This window comes from Pseudophryne corroboree, chromosome 6, assembly GCF_028390025.1.
Source record: "Pseudophryne corroboree isolate aPseCor3 chromosome 6, aPseCor3.hap2, whole genome shotgun sequence".
NCBI classification, from domain to species: Eukaryota; Metazoa; Chordata; class Amphibia; order Anura; family Myobatrachidae; genus Pseudophryne; species Pseudophryne corroboree.
In genome coordinates, this window is record NC_086449.1 from 825,816,400 (window position 1) to 825,839,029 (window position 22,630).

Sequence of the window (22,630 nt, forward strand, 5' to 3'; positions counted from 1 at the left end):
CCTCCGCACAAGAAGCCCCTGAAACATGAGCATCAGCTTCCTCGCCGGTGGCCCTATACACGTTACCAGGTCTCCACTATGAGATTACTGCAACCTGTATCCCTCCGCACATCAGCACTAGCTGCAGGGCAGAGGGTCGGCGGGGGTCTCTTTCCCAGTCTATTTAAACGCTGAAAAGATTTAGCATCATCAAATAAACTGGTAAGAACTGTACCACATGCAGAAGCTGCATGCGCTCTGTAACAGAGCGGACCACAGAGGGGTGCGCGGCAGTGACCGGAAACACACACACACACACACACACACACACACACACACACCTAAAACCGATGTAAATGTGTGTGAGCCAGCCACGGCTCCTGTACATTTATATGCAATATCCGGGAATATTTCGGAAACCTATATAAGGCTAGCTAGCAAGCAGGGACTGCACAGCAGTTTTTCTCAAGCTCTGTAGATCTATTGTGTTAGTCCATTGACACACCTATGCTCCAACTAGATGATGTGGAAAACATGGACTGTTCGAGTTTGAGCAGGACTGGGTTTCAGCAACACACCGGACAGCACATAAGCAGAGCGTAGGAAGTAACAGTCAGTAATGCAGTAATAAAAGCCTGTGAGCACAGTAACCAGTATAAAGCACTCCATTTTTTCCCACTGTTCCACAAAAGCAAGATGACAATGAAAAGACGTCACAGATGCTGCTGCGATTTCCAGGCCACTTACAGGTCACTTCCACCATTTAACTCATGATTATCTGGCAATTCCAAACAGAAAAGTCCATCAGTGACCCTGCGTAAGGTGGAGACAAAGGCTACAAGATCTGCTGGACAATGACTTCTCGTCAGCGGGAGTGCTGCGATTTTTCAGCTAGATAAATGCATTCTAGGTAAGCGCTCAATCACCGACGCGGCGACACACTGCAGCTGAGCAGAGTACAGGTCACTGCCACATCCCAAATGGAAGGTGACAGAGTGTCATGTCGTATAACCACTGGCTACAATAGGTTACACACGCGTGGCTAAATACGAGAGGCGAGGACACAACATAAGGTCGGACTGCTAAAAGACCGTTTATTATGAAGAAATATTCAGGAGAAACAATCAGAAAACTCGCCTCTATTTTGTCCGTCTTGGCATCGCCCCAGTAGATCTTCCCTTCCGCGTAGTCCAGGGCCAGACCGTTAGGCCAGCCTAGAGAGGTGTTTACCAGAATCAACCTATCCGAGCCATCCATAGCTGCACGCTCAATTTTCGGGTTCTCTCCCCAGTCAGTCCAATACATGTAACTGTGGAAACAGAATGCAGAATTATTATTTTTTTTTTTTACATACACATATCAACCCATACATAGCTTTCTCTACATAAATATACATATCTACATAGACACACATATATATATCTATCTCAGAGGAAGAGGAAGTTGCAATACACTGTAGCAATACACTATGGAAACCAAAAGAGAAGATTCCCTGACCACCAGTAGGTGGCAGTATTATCGGATATATCACTTATGCGTCATACAGTAACGCAGAGCTGTAAAATGCTGGTTCCTTCCCTATACGGCAACACAAACAGCAGAATAACTTAAGGAGAAGGGCTCACCCATTGCTAGGGTCCAGCACAATGGCTCTGGGCTCATCGAGGTCCTCAGATATAAGAATCTTACGCATAGTACCGTTTAAGCGCGTCACTTCGATGCGGTCAGTCCCAGTGTCCGTCCAGTATAAGTTCCGAGCCACCCAGTCTACGGCAATTCCGTCAGGATGGGACACTTGAGACACGACGATGAACTGGCTGGATAAGCCATCTATCTGAGCTCGTCGGATGGCTCGCACCTCATCATCCGTCCAGTAAATGTAGCCTTCCACCGGGTCATAGTCAATAGCGATCGCGTGACGAATATCATCCAATGGGAGCACGATGTCTGTGAAGTCTGGGGTGTCCAAAGAGATTCTGCGGAGATCCGTCCGTCGGGCGAGGAGCAACAATTCTGTAGCACCTGGGCACATTAAAGGAGGGTCAGGGGGGAGCACTAGCACACATCATATCAACATCTATTGCGGGGGAAATGCAGGGGGAGGGGAACTGCAGCCTCAATAACTCGTATAGTGACAATTTCATGTAAGAAGCAGCCGCAAAGAGCCATACGTCTACATATAATAGCCACTGAGATTTTCCAGCCACAATAACCAGCAGATGGCTGGATTTAGAAGGGTGAACAGTTTATTAGAGCGCTAGGTTGATACTCCAGACTTACTCACCGCTAGATCCAGGGAAAAGCTGTTTAGTCTAGTGACATTTTTATCCCCCTCCGCACACTCCGTGAGAATTACTGTATTTTAGGTACCTCCAACCCCCCCCTCCCCCCCTAACACAAACATGAGGCCCAAGCAGGAGAATTCCTCAGTGTTGATTTAAGGGCAGGACCAACATTCCAGCGGTACACAAAGGAGAGAGACTGGGCTGAGGCACACAGCTGAAAGGGGCTCCCGGAGGTGAGAGGCAGACTTCTGGCCGGTGCTAGGAATCCAGCAGAAACCCAGAGGACTGCTGCCCCGTAAAACCTGCCACTGTTTATGTCTCGCTGACTAACGGCTGAAGCAGCTGCCTGAGAGCGGCAGACAATGGGGGCAGCCGCGACACCTGTGGAGAGATTATCTGTACCAGCCACAGACCCCTCGCCGCTCACTCACAGAACCCTGGGGTACGGCGTCTTAACCTCCACACTGCGCTTTTCTGTGCGTTACTACACAACCAGAACTCATCGCCGTCTGCACTGTTAAAAACCTAACTACACACTGCACTGTCTAGAGTCACGCTGTGCTTTTATACAAACTGCAGTTATGTGCTAGATTCAATGCTAAGAGCAGAGCTGCGACGTATCCAACGGCAGCAGGTATATAAACAGTGCCATTAATGGTATATAAACACTGCCATTAAACAGTGCGGCTGAAAGCCAAGGTTCTAAAGTAATACTTTGTTAATTTAGCATGGGAGCATGTAAGAGTCCAATGAATAAAAGTCACCTGAAGGTAGTAACCCTTTAACACCGTAGCCGTTCTCTCTTAGTATGGTGTGCGTGGTGACAAGTCCGTCTGACCGGTCCCATCTAACCGCTGGAAGGTTTCTCAGCTACACTTCCAGGGGGGATCGCCATTGCATCATCCTGGCATTAACCTGCTCCAACACTGTATAACTATCACCACATTACTGGTAACTAGAGAGGAGCGGATTCGGATTTACTCTGTTCTTTACGCCAGAATTATCGCCATTTCTTATTTTCTGGATTTTTCTTATTGGCTAACCAAAGCACGTGACGTCCGATAGCCAATAAGGAGATTCGGTTAAATTCGAGTAAAACCGTACCCGCTCATCTCTACTAGTAACACACAACCCATATTTTGTTTTATACTAATCTGTCATACACACTACCCACAGGGATCGGTACGAGAGCCAGAATCCCGGCAAGGAGCGCAGCGCGTCCCCTCGCGGGCTTGCTATGCTTCGGGCTCAGTGGCGACCGCACTATTCTATTCCCCCTCAGGTGGGGGCGTGGACTACCACCTGAGTGGGAACACCCGGCTGTCGGGATTGGGGCTTCGGTATCCTGACCGCCAGGATGGTAACCGCATCCCCACCCACCACAGGGGTCACGTCACTGTATGCAGAAGAGACCATGGAACCCACCCTTATACAGGAACAACATTAATCATATCAGTCGCATCAGATAATTGAATGTTTAGTCACAACTGCACAACAATACTCTAAATATAAAAAGAAACGTGGCTGCTAATACTGCAGAGAATACAGAGACAATTCCAGCTTTCCCTTTTTATACACACAAGTCAGACATTTGTGGAGCCGTTACTAGTATAAAGCACACGTGGACCAGTGCCACAAAGCGTACTCACTGTGCATACACGTCTTCCCATCATCCTTCAGTCGCACTCCTGTGGGACAGGCGCACTGGTAGTATGGCGTCGCAGGTGACATCAGGCACAGGTGGGAACAGCCGCCGTTATGGCCGGTACAGGGGTTGGAGGCTGCTGGGGAAGACAGAACTGCATCTAACTTATGTGTGTCACACGCGGCACGATAAGCGTATCTAATCGGTGTATAACACCGCTATTAAGAAGATGGTCTCCTATATACACACAGTATGTACAAAGCTTGTTCATTAACACTGTAACACAGTCTGAATATCTCATCCAGAGATCGTAGAACGCCCAGAATCCGCTACTGACCATTTGGCTGCCGCAGCTGGCTGAAAACATGGATGTCCATGGGAGAGAAGATATTGGTGTCCACCTCCCGCAGGTCCTCCCCAGTGTACTTGTTACAGGACAGGATGGAGTGCGTGGTCCAGTCCGTCCAGTATATGGTGTTGCCAAATAGCGTGAGGGCAAACGGATGAGGCAGGGACCCTTTCACAACGGTTTGTCTGGAAACAAGAGGAAGAAACAGTGAGAATAGAAGATCAGATAATGCTGCTAGGTACAGCCAGTGCCGCATCCACCAGGAGGCCACTGCGTCCATGCCTTACACAGAGGAGGATGGTGGCGGCCCATTGTCAGAGCTGGAGGTATCACACATTGGGGTCAATTCAACGCGGATTGAACAGCACCTGGAGGGAGCTCCCGGAGCTATTCAATTCAGCACGATGCTGTCCACGAATAGAGGACTTCTTCTCACACCCATCCGGGGGTGCGAGCAGATAAGCCGGCAAAACTAGCTCTGCAATGCCTTTTTGTGACCTAGCGCCGTGCATACAGCATTGCGACAAGGCAGTTGTGGTCGAAAAATGCCTGTTTTCGTTTAACTAACCACCATTTAGTCTGGGAGTACAGGCATTCTCCGACTTAGCATAATGCTGAATTGAATAACTCTGGTAGCTCCCTCCTGCCGCTATTCAATCCACGCAGAATTGAATTGACCCGATTGTATATGCCGATATGGAGTGTCTAGGTTAGAGGTGTACCGTCAAACAGAATAAAATCGGGCACATAACGCATTTTGCTCTAATGGTTTAAGACAAACGCGTAAATACATGAACGCTCTCATCGAGGTTTACCTCTAAATAATCAATTCACTCAATTGGGGTGATTCAATACAGCCGTACTAATGCATTCATCTCATTCGGGAACAACACATCATCACGACCAATGGCATCACAAACTTTCCTTCACATAGAGGAGTAACCTGCGATGTTTGAGCCCCTCTCCAGTAACAATCCCCCTCCAAGTGACACAACCTGGAACTTAAATTGCCTGTGTTACTGGAAGCCGGTCAGCAGCAAGCACACGGTACAGCCACTGAGAACAGAACAGTTTGCTGGCCGCTAGTTACAGCGGATATATACAGCAAGCAAGACAAGTGGCAAGGTGACGCTAAGCCCCACAGCTGCAATATCAGAGCAGGAGAGCCGTTTACAGGCAATCAGACAGCCTTCCTTTCAGGTGGGACAATAAACTAATGGAACTAGATTCAGTGCAGAGAATGTGAAGTCACCACATTATCCCAGATCCCTGGGGAGCTGATGAGGAGTCATTCACAGGCCCCATATAAACATTCACAGACATTACAGCTTTATTCTACACAATCCCATGCAGTCCAGAATACGTCAGTACGTCATTTAACTATTACAGAAAGCAATAAAACAATTACAGCCCGCACACACTACACAACGCCTACCCTACTAACACCGAGCTTCAGTGTGCTCGGTATGAGCCAAAAATCAAAGACGTGACTCAATTTGGTAGATGTAACTAACGTTACACATACTAGAAGTAATGCGACGAGTCACGTGTTGGTGCAGCATCACACACACTGGCCACTTTGGGGTCAATTCAATTTGCAAAAAGTTTAACAGCGCCGGGAATTAGCTCCCTGTCGCTATTCAATTCTGCTCATGTTAAGTCGACAAATGCCGATTCTCTGACTTAACTGCCCGGCGCGTTGCTGATTCCAGACAGAATCAGCCTTGCGCTAGCCGCGTGCCAGCACTTTTGTCAGATTTCTGCTCGCACACCCCAGGGGTGAGAGAAGAATTCCTGACAATTAAGTGTCACATGGCGCTGTATTGAATAGCGCCGGGTGCTATTTAACGGTCGGCAAATTGAATTGACCCCATGGATAACCTTAAAACATGGACTGCTAGTGGGTGAGAGAACAGAGTTTGGAAAATACTGCACTAGAATTTAGGGCCATGTAAGATACTAAAAGACACCTCATCTCCCAGCAACAATCATTCTATGGTCACCGCGCCGTAGATACTATTTCCTTCCACAGTCTGGCGTTTGGGCCGACCACACGATTGGCTGATCAGATATTTGCATTAATGGGCCGTAATATACCAATGATCCCTATATACTCAATACCCAAACCCCTAAATTAACCTTACATCATTCCCCTACGCAAACTCCTAAATTAACCCTAATACTCTAACCCTAAAGGGCAGACTGGATGGACCATGTGGTTCTTACCTGCCGTCAAATTCTACGTTTAACGAGAACTGAATATCACCGAATAGCAAACAACACTATTTACCAATGAAGAGAAAAGTATCACGGGTGGGAGAATACTCAGCAAGGTTACCCAAGTAACATATTACCCAGCAGAATGTACTGCCAACGTTCAGTACATTCCGCTCAGCTACGCGGAGGTCCCCAAACTTTAAGCTGTGTGATTCATATATCCCACCAAGCATTTCCATCTGCAATCAGGGCTGGGGGTTCCATGTATTCAGTCACAAGGATCTCTTTATGTAATCAGCCTGAGAATGCAGCTAAACAATAGGAGACTTTATGGAAAAGCATAGAAAGTCCCACTGCTGTCCGTTGCCATTTCCTGCCTGGGGCTGGGGGGATTATCACAAGTGTAATCGGACACATGGAGCAATGAGAAGCAGATCCCCAGAGGTGAGCGGACGGCTAACGTAAACAGGCCTGCCCTGGGCCACAGGAGCCTCACAGCTGGAACCGATTGGTACTTACAAATAAAACTAATTTGGGTTCAGCAACCCCTGGGAAGAACAGGGCAGGAGGAGGACGGAGACCGAACACACTGGAGAAACAGACCGCTAACTTCTCCTCCACCATTACTGTACGTGCAGCTGTAACGCACGTATCCGGGGACCAATCACATAACAGCGCCCCCCTTCCCCCCAGATCTGCCCTACAAAACCAGTACGGATGGAGATATGTAAATAGCTGGCTAAATGCTGCTTTTGGACAAAGATGAGCCACTGCTTTAATGGGGAACACGCAGCCATATAATAAGGGCGGGGAATTAAATGCGGCATGATGCGTCACCAAGCATCGCCACAAATCCGTCCTTTCCAGAGGCCGGTTACATCTCTACCAAAGGTAGACCAAGTTGTAATATAAGAACCAGTCCACGGACAGCGAATATAAAAAGGTGTTATTCCCCGGCAGACAGAATAATTAACAGTTTATGCAGTATCCATCTCTGCTTGTACAAAGGAGGAGGAATTTACTAACAATCTTTTAATTAAATGCAATGGACGAGATTAAATTGTTTTCTGCCCCACAGGCGCCCATTATTTCTCCTAAGGGGGTGAGTGGAAGTGTGAAAAGTCCGGCTTTTCCCATATTTTTCTTGTCGCGCCACCAGTACTTGTTGTGTTTAGCCACTTTGCACGAGTAAACCCGGTACTGTGTGGTGACAAACGCAAAAAACAATGGGCGTCCAGCGCCAGAACACACATTTGCCCATCACTCCGTCAATAAAAAGCATTTGGACAATCTGTTCCTGAGCCCTATGATACAATATGGTTTCGGTCGTTCCTCTCCGCTCGTTGGGAAGGAGGAGGACGACTCTGTGAAATTATATTCCCGATGGAGTGTCACCCTCAGGTGGGTGTAGGTTAATAGACTAATGACCGATCCTACGGTAGGGACCTCTTCATCAGATTCTTGCTTTAAGATTTTATCCTGGAATGTGGGCGGCCTTAACTCCCCAATAAAACGCAAAAGAGTTGTCACACACCTGAAGCGGTTTAAACCTCAAATTATATTTCTCCAAGAGACCCACTGGATGTCGGGCGCCTCCTCTGCTCTTCGGGCACCTTGGTTAGATAACTGTGTTTCTGCAGATAACGCGAGGAAGACTAGGGGGGTGGCGATCCTCTTTAGCAAACACCTACACTACACTATTTTAAACTCTGTTGCTGACCCGGAGGGGCGTTATTTAATTTTGGATGTGGAAATTTGGGGTAACAAATACACACTAGTCAATGTCTACGCACCAAATGGTGAGACAGCTGTTTTTCTCCAAGATTTAAGCTCTCAGCTGTTACAACGCGATAACTCTCAACTTATCCTGGGAGGTGACTGGAACACAGTTGACGATCCCACTATTGATAAACGTCCTGTCCCGCGTACTTCCGGGTCCTCTTTTTGGACACATCTCCAAACGTTAAAAGCCTCCCTTCAGCTTACTGATCTTTGGCGTCTCCTTAATCCCTCTGACAGATCATTTACTTTCTTTTCTGGGGTTCATAGCTCCTGGTCCAGGATTGACTCAATCTTGGTTGCAGACTCCCTAGTTACGCAAGTCGCGCAAGCTGATATCCACAACATTTTGATATCGGATCATGCTCCTGTGACATTGACGCTGCAAAGAACTCTTCAGTCGGGAAGCTCCAGGATTTGGAGATTTCCGAGTTATCTTTATAACTGTGATGATTTTAGGAAATTTTTGATAGCGAACTGGGCCAACTATTTAGACGATAACCTGGAACACTGGGACCGCCCAACTATTCTTTGGGGTGCGGCAAAAGCAGTTCTAAGGGGTCAAATTATTGAATATGTTCATAGATTGAAAAAATAAGAATTTACTTACCGATAATTCTATTTCTCGTAGTCCGTAGTGGATGCTGGGGACTCCGTCAGGACCATGGGGATTAGCGGCTCCGCAGGAGACAGGGCACAAAAGTAAAAGCTTTAGGATCAGGTGGTGTGCACTGGCTCCTCCCCCTATGACCCTCCTCCAAGCCTCAGTTAGGATACTGTGCCCGGACGAGCGTACACAATAAGGAAGGATTTTGAATCCCGGGTAAGACTCATACCAGCCACACCAATCACACTGTACAACCTGTGATCTGAACCCAGTTAACAGCATGATAACAGCGGAGCCTCTGAAAAGATGGCTCACAACAACAATAACCCGATTTTTGAACAATAACTATGTACAAGTATTACAGACAATCCGCACTTGGGATGGGCGCCCAGCATCCACTACGGACTACGAGAAATAGAATTATCGGTAAGTAAATTCTTATTTTCTCTGACGTCCTAAGTGGATGCTGGGGACTCCGTCAGGACCATGGGGATTATACCAAAGCTCCCAAACGGGCGGGAGAGTGCGGATGACTCTGCAGCACCGAGTGAGAGAACTCCAGGTCCTCTTCAGCCAGGGTGTGCCCCTGACCAAGTAGCAGCTCGGCAAAGTTGTAAAGCCGAGACCCCTCGGGCAGCCGCCCAAGATGAGCCCACCTTCCTTGTGGAATGGGCATTTACAAATTTTGTCTGTGGCAGGCCTGCCACAGAATGTGCAAGCTGAATTGTACTACACATCCAACTAGCAATCGTCTGCTTAGAAGCAAGAGCACCCAGTTTGTTGGGTGCATACAGGATAACAGCAAGTCAGTTTTCCTGACTCCAGCCGTCCTGGAAACCTATATTTTCAGGGCCCCGACAACATCTAGCAACTTGGAGTCCTCCAAGTCCCTAGTAGCCGCAGGTACCACAATAAGCTGGTTCAGGTGAAACGCTGACACCACCTTAGGGAGAAACTTGGGACGAGTCCGCAGCTCTGCCCTGTCCGAATGGACAATCAGATATGGGCTTTTGTGAGACAAAGCCGCCAATTCTGACACTCGCCTGGCCGAGGCCAGGGCCAACATCATGGTCACTTTCCATGTGAGATATTTCAAATCCACAGATTTGAGCGGTTTAAACCAATGTGATTTGAGGAATCCCAGAACTACGTTGAGATCCCACAGTGCCACTGGAGGCACAAAAGGGGGTTGTATATGCAGTACTCCCTTGACAAACTTCTGGACTTCAGGAACTGAAGCCAATTCTTTCTGGAAGAAAATCGACAGGGCCGAAATTTGAACCTTAATGGACCCCAATTTGAGGCCCATAGACACTCCTGTTTGCAGGAAATGCAGGAATCGACCGAGTTGAAATTTCTTCGTGGGGCCTTCCTGGCCTCCCACCACGCAACAAATTTTCGCCACATGTGGTGATAATGTTGTGCGGTCACCTCCTTCCTGGCTTTGACCAGGGTAGGAATGACCTCTTCCGGAATGCCTTTTTCCCTTAGGATCCGGCGTTCAACCGCCATGCCGTCAAACGCAGCCGCGGTAAGTCTTGGAACAGACATGGTACTTGCTGAAGCAAGTCCCTGCTTAGCGGCAGAGGCCATGAGTCCTCTGTGAGCATCTCTTGAAGTTCCGGGTACCAAGTCCTTCTTGGCCAATCCGGAGCCACGAGTATAGTTCTTACTCCTCTACGTCTTATAATTCTCAGTACCTTAGGTATGAGAAGCAGAGGAGGGAACACATACACCGACTGGTACACCCACGGTGTTACCAGAACGTCCACAGCTATTGCCTGAGGGTCTCTTGACCTGGCGCAATACCTGTCCAGTTTTTTGTTCAGGCGGGACGCCATCATGTCCACCTTTGGTCCTTCCCAACGGTTCACAATCATGTGGAAGACTTCCCGATGAAGTCCCCACTCTCCCGGGTGGAGGTCGTGCTGAGGAAGTTTGCTTCCCAGTTTTCCACTCCCGGAATGAACACTGCTGACAGTGCTAACACATGATTTTCCGCCCAGCGAAGAATCCTTGCAGTTTCTGCCATTGCCCTCCTGCTTCTTGTGCCGCCCAGTCTGTTTACGTGGGCGACTGCCGTGATGTTGTCCCACTGGATCAATACCGGCTGACCTTGAAGCAGAGGTCTTGCTAAGCTTAGAGCATTGTAATTGCTCTTAGCTCCAGTATATTTATGTGGAGAGAAGTCTCCAGACTTGATCACACTCCCTGGAAATTTTTTCCTTGTGTGACTGCTCCCCAGCCTTTCAGGCTGGCATCCGTGGTCACCAGGACCCAGTCCTGAATGCCGAATCTGTGGCCCTTTAGTAGATGAGCACTCTGCAGCCACCACAGAAGAGACACCCTTGTCCTTGGAGACAGGGTTATCCGCTGATGCATCTGAAGATGCGATCCGGACCATTTTTCCAGCAGATCCCACTGAAAAGTTCTTGCGTGAAATCTGCCAAATGGAATCGCTTCGTAAGAAGCCACCATTTTTCCCAGGACCCTTGTGCAATGATGCACTGACACTTTTCCTGGTTTTAGGAGGTTCCTGACTAGCTCGGATAACTCCCTGGCTTTCTCCTCCGGGAGAAACACCTTTTTCTGGACTGTGTCCAGAATCATCCCTAGGAACAGCAGACATGTCGTCGGAGACAGCTGCGATTTTGGAATATTTAGAATCCACCCGTGCTGTCGTAGAACTACTTGAGATAGTGCTACTCCGACCTCCAACTGTTCTCTGGACCTTGCCCTTATCAGGAGATCGTCCAAGTAAGGGATAATTAAGACGCCTTTTCTTTGAAGAAGAATCATCATTTCGGCCATTACCTTGGTAAAGACCCGGGGTGCCGTGGACAATCCAAACGGCAGCGTCTGAAACTGATAGTGACAGTTTGTACCACGAACCTGAGGTACCCTTGGTGAGAAGGGCAAATTGGGACATGGAGGTAAGCATCCTTGATGTCCAGGGACACCATATAGTCCCCTTCTTCCTGGTTCGCTATCACTGCTCTGAGTGACTCCATCTTGATTTGAACCTTTGTATGTAAGTGTTCAAATATTTCAGATTTAGAATAGGTCTCACCGAGCCGTCTGGCTTCAGTACCACAATATAGTGTGGAATAATACCCCTTTCCTTATTGTAGGAGGGGTACTTTGATTATCACCTGCTGGGAATACAGCTTGTGAATTGTTTCCAATACTGCCTCTCTGTTGGAGGGAGACGTTGGTAAAGCAGACTTCAGGAACCTGCGAGGGGGAGACGTCTCGAATCTCCAATCTGTACCCCTGGGATACTACTTGTAGGATCCAGGGGTCCACTTGCGAGTGAGCCCACTGCGCGCTGAAACTCTTGAGACGACCCCCCACCGCAGCTGAGTCCGCTTGTACGGCCCCAGCGTCATGCTGAGGACTTGGCCAAAGCGGTGGAGGGCTTCTGTTCCTGGGAATGGGCTGCCTGCTGCAGTCTTCTTCCCTTTCCTCTATCCCTGGGCAGATATGACTGGCCTTTTGCCTACTTGCCCTTATGGGGACGAAAGGACTGAGGCTGAAAAGACGGTGTCTTTTTCTGCTGAGATGTGACTTGGGGTAAAAAAAGGTGGATTTTCCAGCTGTTGCCGTGGCCACCAGGTCCGATGGACCGACCCCAAATAACTCCTCCCCTTTATACGGCAATACTTCCATGTGCCGTTTGGAATCTGCATCACCTGACCACTGTCGTGTCCATAAACATCTTCTGGCAGATATGGACATCGCACTTACTCTTGATGCCAGAGTGCAAATATCCCTCTGTGCATCTCGCATATATAGAAATGCATCCTTTAAATGCTCTATAGTCAATAAAATACTGTCCCTGTCAAGGGTATCAATATTTTCAGTCAGGGAATCCGACCAAGCCACCCCAGCGCTGCACATCCAGGCTGAGGCGATCGCTGGTCGCAGTATAACACCAGTATGTGTGTATATACTTTTTAGGATATTTTCCAGCCTCCTATCAGCTGGCTCCTTGAGGGCGGCCGTATCTGGAGACGGTAACGCCACTTGTTTTGATAAGCGTGTGAGCGCCTTATCCACCCTAAGGGGTGTTTCCCAACGCGCCCTAACTTCTGGCGGGAAAGGGTATAACGCCAATAATTTTCTATCGGGGAAAACCCACGCATCATCACACACTTCATTTAATTTATCCGATTCAGGAAAAACTACAGGTAGTTTTTTCACACCCCACATAATACCCTCTTTTGTGGTACTTGTAGTATCAGAAATATGTAACACCTCCTTCATTGCCCTTAACATGTAACGTGTGGCCCAAATGGAAAATACGTTTGTTTCTTCACCGTCGACACTGGAGTCAGTGTCCGTGACTGTGTCGACCGACTGAGGTAAATGGGCGTTTTAAAGCCCCTGACGGTGTTTGAGACGCCTGGACAGGTACTAATTGGTTTGCCGGCCGTCTCATGTCGTCAACCGACCTTGCAGCGTGTTGACATTATCACGTAATTCCCTAAATAAGCCATCCATTCCGGTGTCGACTCCCTAGAGAGTGACATCACCATTACAGGCAATTGCTCCGCCTCCTCACCAACATCGTCCTCATACATGTCGACACACACGTACCGACACACAGCACACACACAGGGAATGCTCTGATAGAGGACAGGACCCCACTAGCCCTTTGGGGAGACAGATGGAGAGTTTGCCAGCACACACCAAAACGCTATAATTATACAGGGACAACCTTTATATAAGTGTTTTTCCCTTATAGCATCTTAATATATATAATCATATCGCCAAATAAGTGCCCCCCCTCTCTGTTTTAACCCTGTTTCTGTAGTGCAGTGCAGGGGAGAGCTTGGGAGCCTTCCCACCAGCATTTCTGTGAGGGAAAATGGTGCTGTGTGCTAATGAGAATAGGCTCCGCCCCCTTTTCGGCGGGCTTCTTCTCCCGTTTTTCTGAGACCTGGCAGGGGTTAAATACATCCATATAGCCCCAGGGGCTATATGTGATGTATCTTTTAGCCAGTATAGGTATTTCATTTCTGCCCAGGGCGCCCCCCCCAGCGCCCTGCACCCTCAGTGACCGCTGGTGTGAAGTGTGCTGACAACAATGGCGCACAGCTGCAGTGCTGTGCGCTACCTCATGAAGACTGAAAAGTCTTCTGCCGCCGGTTTCTGGAAACCTCTTCACTCTTCGGCATCTGCAAGGGGGTCGGCGGCGCGGCTCTGGGACCGGACTCCATGGCTGGGCCTGTGTTCGATCCCTCTGGAGCTAATGGTGTCCAGTATCCTAAGAAGCCAATCCATCCTGCACGCAGGTGAGTTCACTTCTTCTCCCCTAAGTCCCTCGTAGCAGTGAGCCTGTTGCCAGCAGGACTCACTGAAAATAAAAAACCTAACAAAACTTTTACTCTAAGCAGCTCTTTAGGAGAGCCACCTAGATTGCACCCTTCTCGGCCGGGCACAAAAATCTAACTGAGGCTTGGAGGAGGGTCATAGGGGGAGGAGCCAGTGCACACCACCTGATCCTAAAGCTTTTACTTTTGTGCCCTGTCTCCTGCGGAGCCGCTAATCCCCATGGTCCTGACGGAGTCCCCAGCATCCACTTAGGACGTCAGAGAAAGAAAAATTTGGCGATTTATAACACCTTACACGCAGAATTAACTGATACACTACAGCGTCACCTTACCCTACAGACTGAGGAGTCTTTGCAACTTTATCTACAGGCTAAGCAGCTCTTAAATGATCATTTATTAGCGAAAGCAAAGCGTGATGTGGTATTTTCTTCCCATAAATATTACCAATGGGGAAATAAATCAGGTCGACTACTGGCAAATATGGCTAGAAAAAAAAACAATCGCAAATTTATAACAGCTGTCAGACACCGAGCATCGGGACAACTCCTTACCAACTCCCCCGCTATATTAAATCATTTTGAATCTTATTTTGCTGACCTATACTCTGATCTCCCCTTCAGCGAAACTACCCATACCACGCTCCTACCAGACACAATACCACCACCAATAACAAATGCACAATCGGATCTACTGGTGAGAGCTATCACTGAGGAGGAGCTAGTCTCGGCAATGTCCAAACTCAAATTGCACAAGTCTCCAGGCCCTGACGGCCTCTCCAATGAATTTTATAAAATCCTTCAGCCTCACGTGGTTCCGACTCTGCTGGAACTGTTCAACAGCCTTTTGCATCATCGCACCCCCTTTCACCACTTCACAACAGCACATACTATTCTAATCCCTAAACCCGCACAGGACCCACAATTGGTGACCTCATATAGGCCCATTACGTTATTAAATACCGACATAAAGCTATTTACTAAAATTTTAGCAGATCGGCTACAGACTATTCTTCCTCATACTTTAACTAATCACCAGCTTGGCTTTGTTCGCAATACTCATTCGGTTAAGGGAATTAGGGCGGCGGTCGCGGCAGTTATAGCTCCTGCTGAATCGCCCCAATCCAAAAATATACTCCTCAGTTTAGACACCACTAAGGCCTTCGATACAGTACTCTGGCCCCACCTATTCAAGGTCTTAGAACGTAGACTATTCCACCAAGACTTCATTGATATTATTCGTTACTTATACAATTCTCCCTCTACTACCCTCTTACTTAATGGACATATTAGCAGCCCTGTGGTTATGCGCCGTGGCACGCGGCAGGGTTGCCCCTTATCTCCCCTACTGTTCAACCTGGCCATAGATCCCCTCCATCGTTTGCTGTTAAATGATACTCAATTTCATGGAATTCAGGTTGGTCGCAGAGACCTAAAACTTACTGCATTTGCCGATGATCTACTGCTTTATATCTCAGACCCGGAGGCTTCTTTGACCCATATATTTAATTTACTGCAGGCTTACGGACAAGTTTCAGGCTTCAATGTTAACTGGGCAAAGTCGGTGGCACTCAGATTGGGGAATGGTTCATTTCTGAAGCAGGGGATGAGGAACCTACCATTGCAATGGAATTCAGATCACATAACTTATCTAGGGATTCGAATATCGAGAAGGCCGGAGCGATTATATGCCCTAAATTTTACCTCGGCCATCCGAACAATTGAAACAGAACTTGAGAGCTGGAAATCTATGCCTTTATCATACATGGGGAGGGCTAGTTTGATTAAGATGATATCATTCCCCCGTTTGATGTACTTCATTCAAGCCATGCCACATGTACTTCTACCTAAAGACGTTCAACGTCTCAACTTTCTTTTTAGAAGATTTATTTGGCAAGGAGGAAGACCGCGTATAGCGTTGATCAAACTCCAGCAGACCACAGGGAATGGAGGAATTAACTTCCCTAATATTTTCTGGTACTCCCAGGCGGCCCAACTACGATACCTCCATGACTGGGTGCACAATGACAACACGTACACAAACACAGATTTAGATGGGGAATTTTTACAAGGGGGGGATCTAATTACCTTTCTACATCTGCGGGATCGGGGGGTGTCAGAGGAGCTGAGGAGAAACCCACTATTGTGGAACATTAAGAAGCTATGGACGGATATGCGACATAAACTTGATCTAAATGCCCACAAATCATTACATCTTCCATTCATGGCTAATCCTGACTTCCAAGATGGTCGGGCACAATATCCGTTTAATATATGGAGGTTGGGAGGTGTGTCCAGGATTGATGATCTAGTGGATATGCGGGGCTCGAGGCCGCTCACGTTCCAGGAGGCCAGTACTAAATATCCAACTTTGCTGGCCTTTCCTATGGCCTTTCTTTTGGCTCAACACTATGTTACATCCATTATTGGATGTTTTTCACCTGGGGACTGGGATAATCCATTGGATAGAATGCTGAAACAAACCCCTAGGGTTCGTAAGGCAATTTCGACGGCATATGGGTACTTTCGGAACATCCTGGACTACTCGAGGGGACAGGGAGGTATTGCGTCTTGGAGGGATTGTCTCCCAGACATTGAGACTACGGACTTACTTGCGGCACATGTTAAAGCCTGCAAATTATTCCCCTCTTCTAGGTATAAAGAAATGTCTCTTAATATTTTACATAGGACTTATTTATCACCTCATAGACGACACTTGATGGGACTTGCTGACACACATGCATGTTGGAAATGCGGCACTCTTCAGGCAGATCTATTTCACTGCCTGTGGACCTGCCCTATAATCAGACAGTTTTGGATACATATAAGAAACTACTTGACGGTCAATCTGGTGAACTATTGGAGGTTGTCTCCGGAGTGGGCGCTCTTCGGTATCCTACCACCGAATCAGCGCCTCTCTTTAGGCAGTAAAAAGCTGCTGCTGGCAGTTAGTATAGCAGCTAGGAAAGCCATCCTACAAGTGTGGATAGCGAGGGATCCACCTACTCTATCATTATTTAAAGCTAAACTATTCTACCTCTTTAGGATGAAGTGGATAAGCGTCCTGCTGGAAAAAGATAAAGGATACACAATTTTTTTGAAGTTTGGGAGAGCTATATAACGACCTTGTCTACAACGGTTAGGAAGCAGCTCCATGACTCCTTGTCCAATACAGAGTGGTTTCTAACTAGAATGGCTGCGGGAGACCCACCGATTGTGTTTTAAAGTTGACTGACACTCGGGGCTTCGGGGACGGATGGGTGGGGGTATAAGGTACGGGCACGGGGCTCTTTTTCCCCTTTTTTTTTTTTTTTTTTCTTCTAATGTATAAGTCTGGGTCAAGCACTGAGCTGGATCTTGGATCGATGGAGCCGGTGGTCTCCGGAGACATGTCTCATGCAGATGTAATGCTATTGTTTGCTTATAATGGATTTATCTCTTGATTAAGAACTCAGCTGTATTCTCCCTCGTTTTATGTTCAAATGCTACCCTTCTACCAAAGATTTGACTTATAGTGAATGTTTATGTATGTATTATATATATTGCTTCAATAAAAAAAGAAAGTAAAAAAAAAAAAAAAAAAAAGCATTTGGACCGCCCCCTTTGTGTCGCATGGTATTACTCATTAGCGAGGAATCATTCCAAAGTGATCAGCCAGGACCGATGGGAAGCAGCAGCGGATAGATTTGCTTTCTGTTACGTCTTGGGACGACTCCCTCGGCACTTCTTACTGGGTGCACGGAATCCATCATGCCAAAGCAACACGTTATACACAGAAACAAGCAGCCATCCTGTGCCTGCAGCAGGGCTCCCGGCCAGGACGGGCGAGTGGCAGCAGGGCTCCCGGCCAGGACGGGCGAGTGGCAGCAGGGCTCCCGGCCAGGACGGGCGGGTGGCAGCAGGGCTCCCGGCCAGGACGGGCGAGTGGCAGCAGGGCTCCCGGCCAGGACGGGCGAGTGGCAGCAGGGATCCCGGCCAGGACGGGCGAGTGGCAGCAGGGATCCCGGCCAGGACGGGCGAGTGGCAGCAGGGATCCCGGCCAGGACGGGCGAGTGGCAGCAGGGATCCCGGCCAGGACGGGCGAGTGGCAGCAGGGATCCCGGCCAGGACGGGCGAGTGGCAGCAGGGATCCCGGCCAGGACGGGTGAGTGGCAGCAGGGATCCCGGCCAGGACGGGTAAGTGGCAGCCAGAAAGCAGGTACAGCTGAGACATACGTGATAACTAGAGGAAGGAGCAGGCTTTGGGGTCGATTCAATTCGGCAACTTATGAATAGCGCCGGGAATTAGCTCCCGACACTATTCAATTCAGCTCCAGTTAAGTCGGCGATGGCCCGTTCTCGCCGACTAAACAGGTTGAATTGTCGGGACAACGGGCATTCTCCGACTTAACTCCCCGGCGCGAGGCCGATTCCAGACAGAATAAGCCTCGCGCCGGCCGCGAGGCAGCACTTTTGTCGGGTTTCTTCTCTCATCCCCCGGGGATGAGAGAAGAATTCCCGACAATTGCGGGTAACTAGCAGCTGAATTGAATAGCGTCGGGAGCTAATTCCCGGCGCTATTCATAAGTTGCCGAATTGAATCGACCCCTTTGTATGGAAGACCGCGCTCTGTAAGATGCACAACTACAATTCCGGTCATCCTTGGCCAGCCTATAGCTAGATGTTCATAAATGAAGATCTGAGCTACTCACTACAGCAGGGGTATTCAATATGCTATTAGGGCACGATAAAACACTGGCAGGGCATGCTGGGATGTTTAGTTCAACAGGCTGAATAACTCTGCACTAGATATTACAAGGGTATACGTTCAAGATAACGGCTGTCGGGATCCTGGCAGTCGGAATACCGATACCCGGCAGAACATAAGACGCTAAAATCCCGACCACGTCAACATCCCAAAGCCAGGATCCTGAAGATAAGTATAGCCGGGAGGGTTAGGGTTTGGCAACGGGAAGGGGAGGTTAGGTACCACCGGGGAAGAGCAGTTTTAGGCGCTAAGAGAGAGGGTTAGGCTGCGGAAGTGTGTGCGGGGAGGGGAGTAGGTTTAGGCACTAAGGGGGAATCAGTCTTTTCATTCTCGTGAGAGACCCGCTCATATGTACTAATGCACAGAATTAGCGGTGATACACAGAAACCTGCGATAAGAGCAGCCTCCGGCCTGGTTGCGCATAATAACTGAAAAGACAGGAGCTACAATATACACAACTGAATGGCCCCCTATGTGTAGTGAAAGTGCCAATGCCTAATGAATGGTATTACAGTATACAGGGAGCTCTGTATTCCCAGAGAAGATCTATGAGAACGCTGCCAGTAAGAGACGCTAGTGGAATAGGGTCTGGTAGCCGCAGGGTTAAGAAGACATTCAGGCTGTTATCGCCATCAGTGTAATATCCTGCAGCTGTGTAAACACCGTCAGGCAGTTACAGGGAGATTACTTCTGCTGAATTTGTCGCCCAATTTTCTTTCCAGCACCAAAATTTTACAGCAAAACCTTGTCCCGGCCCCGTCCGTCCGGCAGGATACGCTGGTGAGAGGACAGCACAGATCGCTCTACTAGCAGCTAGTGACATCCATCTACTACTGGGGTCTACTGTTACCGGAACCTTATGATGGAGCGCTGCAGTAGTACAGCAGCTGTCATATACTTCTGTCACACTGCAAGGCAGGGTTGGGTATGATGACCGGCGGTCAGTATACCGACGCTGGGATACCAGCTGTCAGAATGCCGACAGGGGGGGTGAGCTCAACGAAGCTCGCTGTGTTCACCACAGGTTCTGTTCCCACTCTATTGTGCCGTGGACACCCACAAGTGGGAATAGTCCTAGGCCCCCTGCCGGCATTCTTGCGCCGGTATCCTGACTGCCGGGGGTCATAACTTCATCCCACAAGGCATGCTGTTATTAGAATGTATTACTATAATACGGTGCCCAAGGACAACTGACCACCTCGGGATATAAAGACGGCCTCCTCCTGCACCGCTGAACTGGTATACAGAGGAACATACTGAGGTCAATTCAATTTGCCAACAGTTGAAAAGCACCAGGAATTAGCTCCCGGTGCTATTCAATACAGCGCCAAGTGACACTTAATTGTCGGGAATTCTTCTCTCAACCCCGGGGGGGATGCGAGAGAAAATCCCACAAAAGTGCGGCCGGCGCGAGGCTGATTCTGTCGGGAATCAGCATAGCGCAGGGGAGTAAAGGCGGAGAATGCCCGTTTTCCTGACAAATCAACCTGTTAAGTCCGGGAGAACGGGCATTCGCCGACTTCACGGCGCTATTCAACTGTCGGCAAATTGAACTGACCCCAATGAAGGAAGAGAATTCTACATTGTTCGCAGATTATGTATCGAATGAAGATAAATGAAGGATAAAGTGTCAAAATGAGACTCGGCGCAGCATTGAGGACTCACACAAGACTGGTTAACGCGGGCCGCACTTTTTGGTTTTGTAACCTTTCCTCGTGCACCCTGTTCCAAACACAAATGGAACCTTATAACAACACAAGTAATCATTTTTCTCTATCGTCCTTGTGGATGCTGGGGTTCCTGAAAGGACCATGGGGAATAGCGGCTCCGCAGGAGACAGGGCACAAAAAGTAAAGCTTTCCGATCAGGTGGTGTGCACTGGCTCCTCCCCCTATGACCCTCCTCCAGACTCCAGTTAGATTTTTGTGCCCGGCCGAGAAGGGTGCAATCTAGGTGGCTCTCCTAAAGAGCTGCTTAGAGAAAGTTTAGCTTAGGTTTTTTATTTTACAGTGAGTCCTGCTGGCAACAGGATCACTGCAACGAGGGACTTAGGGGAGAAGGAGTGAACTCACCTGCGTGCAGGATGGATTGGCTTCTTGGCTACTGGACATCAGCTCCAGAGGGACGATCACAGGTACAGCCTGGATGGTCACCGGAGCCGCGCCGCCGGCCCCCTTGCAGATGCTGAAGTAAGAAGAGGTCCAGAATCGGCGGCTGAAGACTCCTGCAGTCTTCTAAAGGTAGCGCACAGCACTGCAGCTGTGCGCCATTTTCCTCTCAGCACACTTCACACGGCAGTCACTGAGGGTGCAGGGCGCTGGGAGGGGGGCGCCCTGGGAGGCAAATGAAAACCTTTTTTGGCGAAAAATACCTCACATATAGCCCCCAGAGGCTATATGGAGATATTTAACCCCTGCCAAGATTCACTAAATAGCGGGAGACGAGCCCGCCGAAAAAGGGGCGGGGCCTATCTCCTCAGCACACAGCGCCATTTTCTCTCACAGAAAGCCTGGAGAGAAAGCTCCCAGGCTCTCCCCTGCACTGCACTACAGAAACAGGGTTAAAACAGAGAGGGGGGGCACTGATTTTGGCGATATTGAGATATATATAAAGATGCTATAAGGGAAAACACTTATATAAGGTTGTCCCTATATAATTATAGCGTTTTGGTGTGTGCTGGCAAACTCTCCCTCTGTCTCCCCAAAGGGCTAGTGTGGGTCCTGTCCTCTGTCAGAGCATTCCCGGTGTGTGTGCTGTGTGTCGGTACGTGTGTGTCGACATGTATGAGGACGATGTTGGTGAGGAGGCGGAGAAATTGCCTGTAATGGTGATGTCACTCTCTAGGGAGTCGACACCGGAATGGATGGCTTATTTAGGGAATTACGTGAGAATGTCAACACGCTGCAAGGTCGGTTGACGACGTGAGACGGCCGACAAACTATTAGTACCGGTCCAGGCGTCTCAGAAACACCGTCAGAGGCGTTAAAAACGCCCATTTACCTCAGTCGGTCGACACAGACACAGACACGGACACTGAATCCTGTGTCGACGGTGAATAAACAAACGTATTTCTCATTAGGGCCACACGTTAAGGGCAATGAAGGAGGTGTTGCATATTTCTGATACTACAAGTACCACAAAAAAGGGTATTATGTGGGAGTGAAAAAACTACCTGTAGTTTTTCCTGAATCAGATAAAATAAAATGAAGTGTGTGATGATGCGTGGGGTTACCCCGATAGCAAATATTGGCGTTATACCCTTTCCCGCCAGAAATTAGGGCGCGTTGGGAAACACCCCTTAGGGTGATAAGGCGCTCACACGCTTATCAAGTGGCGTTACCGTCTCCAGATACGGCCGCCCTCAAGGAGCCAGCTGATAGGAAGCTGGAAAGATATCCTAAAAAGTATATACACACATACGGTGGTTATACTGCGACCAGCGATCGCCATCAGCCTGGAGATGCAGTGCTGGGTTGGCTTGGTCGGATTCCCTGACTGAAAATATTTTATTCATATAGAGCATTTAATAGGATGCATTCTATATATATGTACGTGAGATGCACAGAGGGATATTTGCTCTCTGGCATCAAGATAAGTACGTTGTCCATATCACCCAGAAGATGTCATGGACACGACAGTGGTCAGGTGATACAGATCCCATACGGCACATGGAAGTATTGCCGTATAAAG

At 48.6% G+C, this 22,630-nt stretch overlaps 1 protein-coding gene across 2 annotated transcripts in view; it reads right to left on the reverse strand.

Annotated features, from left to right (window-relative positions):
- LRP6 (LDL receptor related protein 6) overlaps positions 1-22,630 on the reverse strand; it is a 96,716-nt gene that overhangs the window by 32,521 nt on the left and 41,565 nt on the right. Inside the window, exons 4-7 of one of the 2 annotated variants that reach the window (XM_063929264.1) lie at positions 4,247-4,443; positions 3,914-4,045; positions 1,605-2,001; positions 1,117-1,288 (exon numbers count right to left, since the gene is read on the reverse strand). In XM_063929264.1, the coding sequence (XP_063785334.1) occupies positions 1,117-1,288; positions 1,605-2,001; positions 3,914-4,045; positions 4,247-4,443 (898 nt within the window). Of the gene's footprint in view, positions 1-1,116; positions 1,289-1,604; positions 2,002-3,913; positions 4,049-4,246; positions 4,444-22,630 lie in introns of both variants that reach the window. The other variant, XM_063929263.1, reaches the window with a different exon arrangement.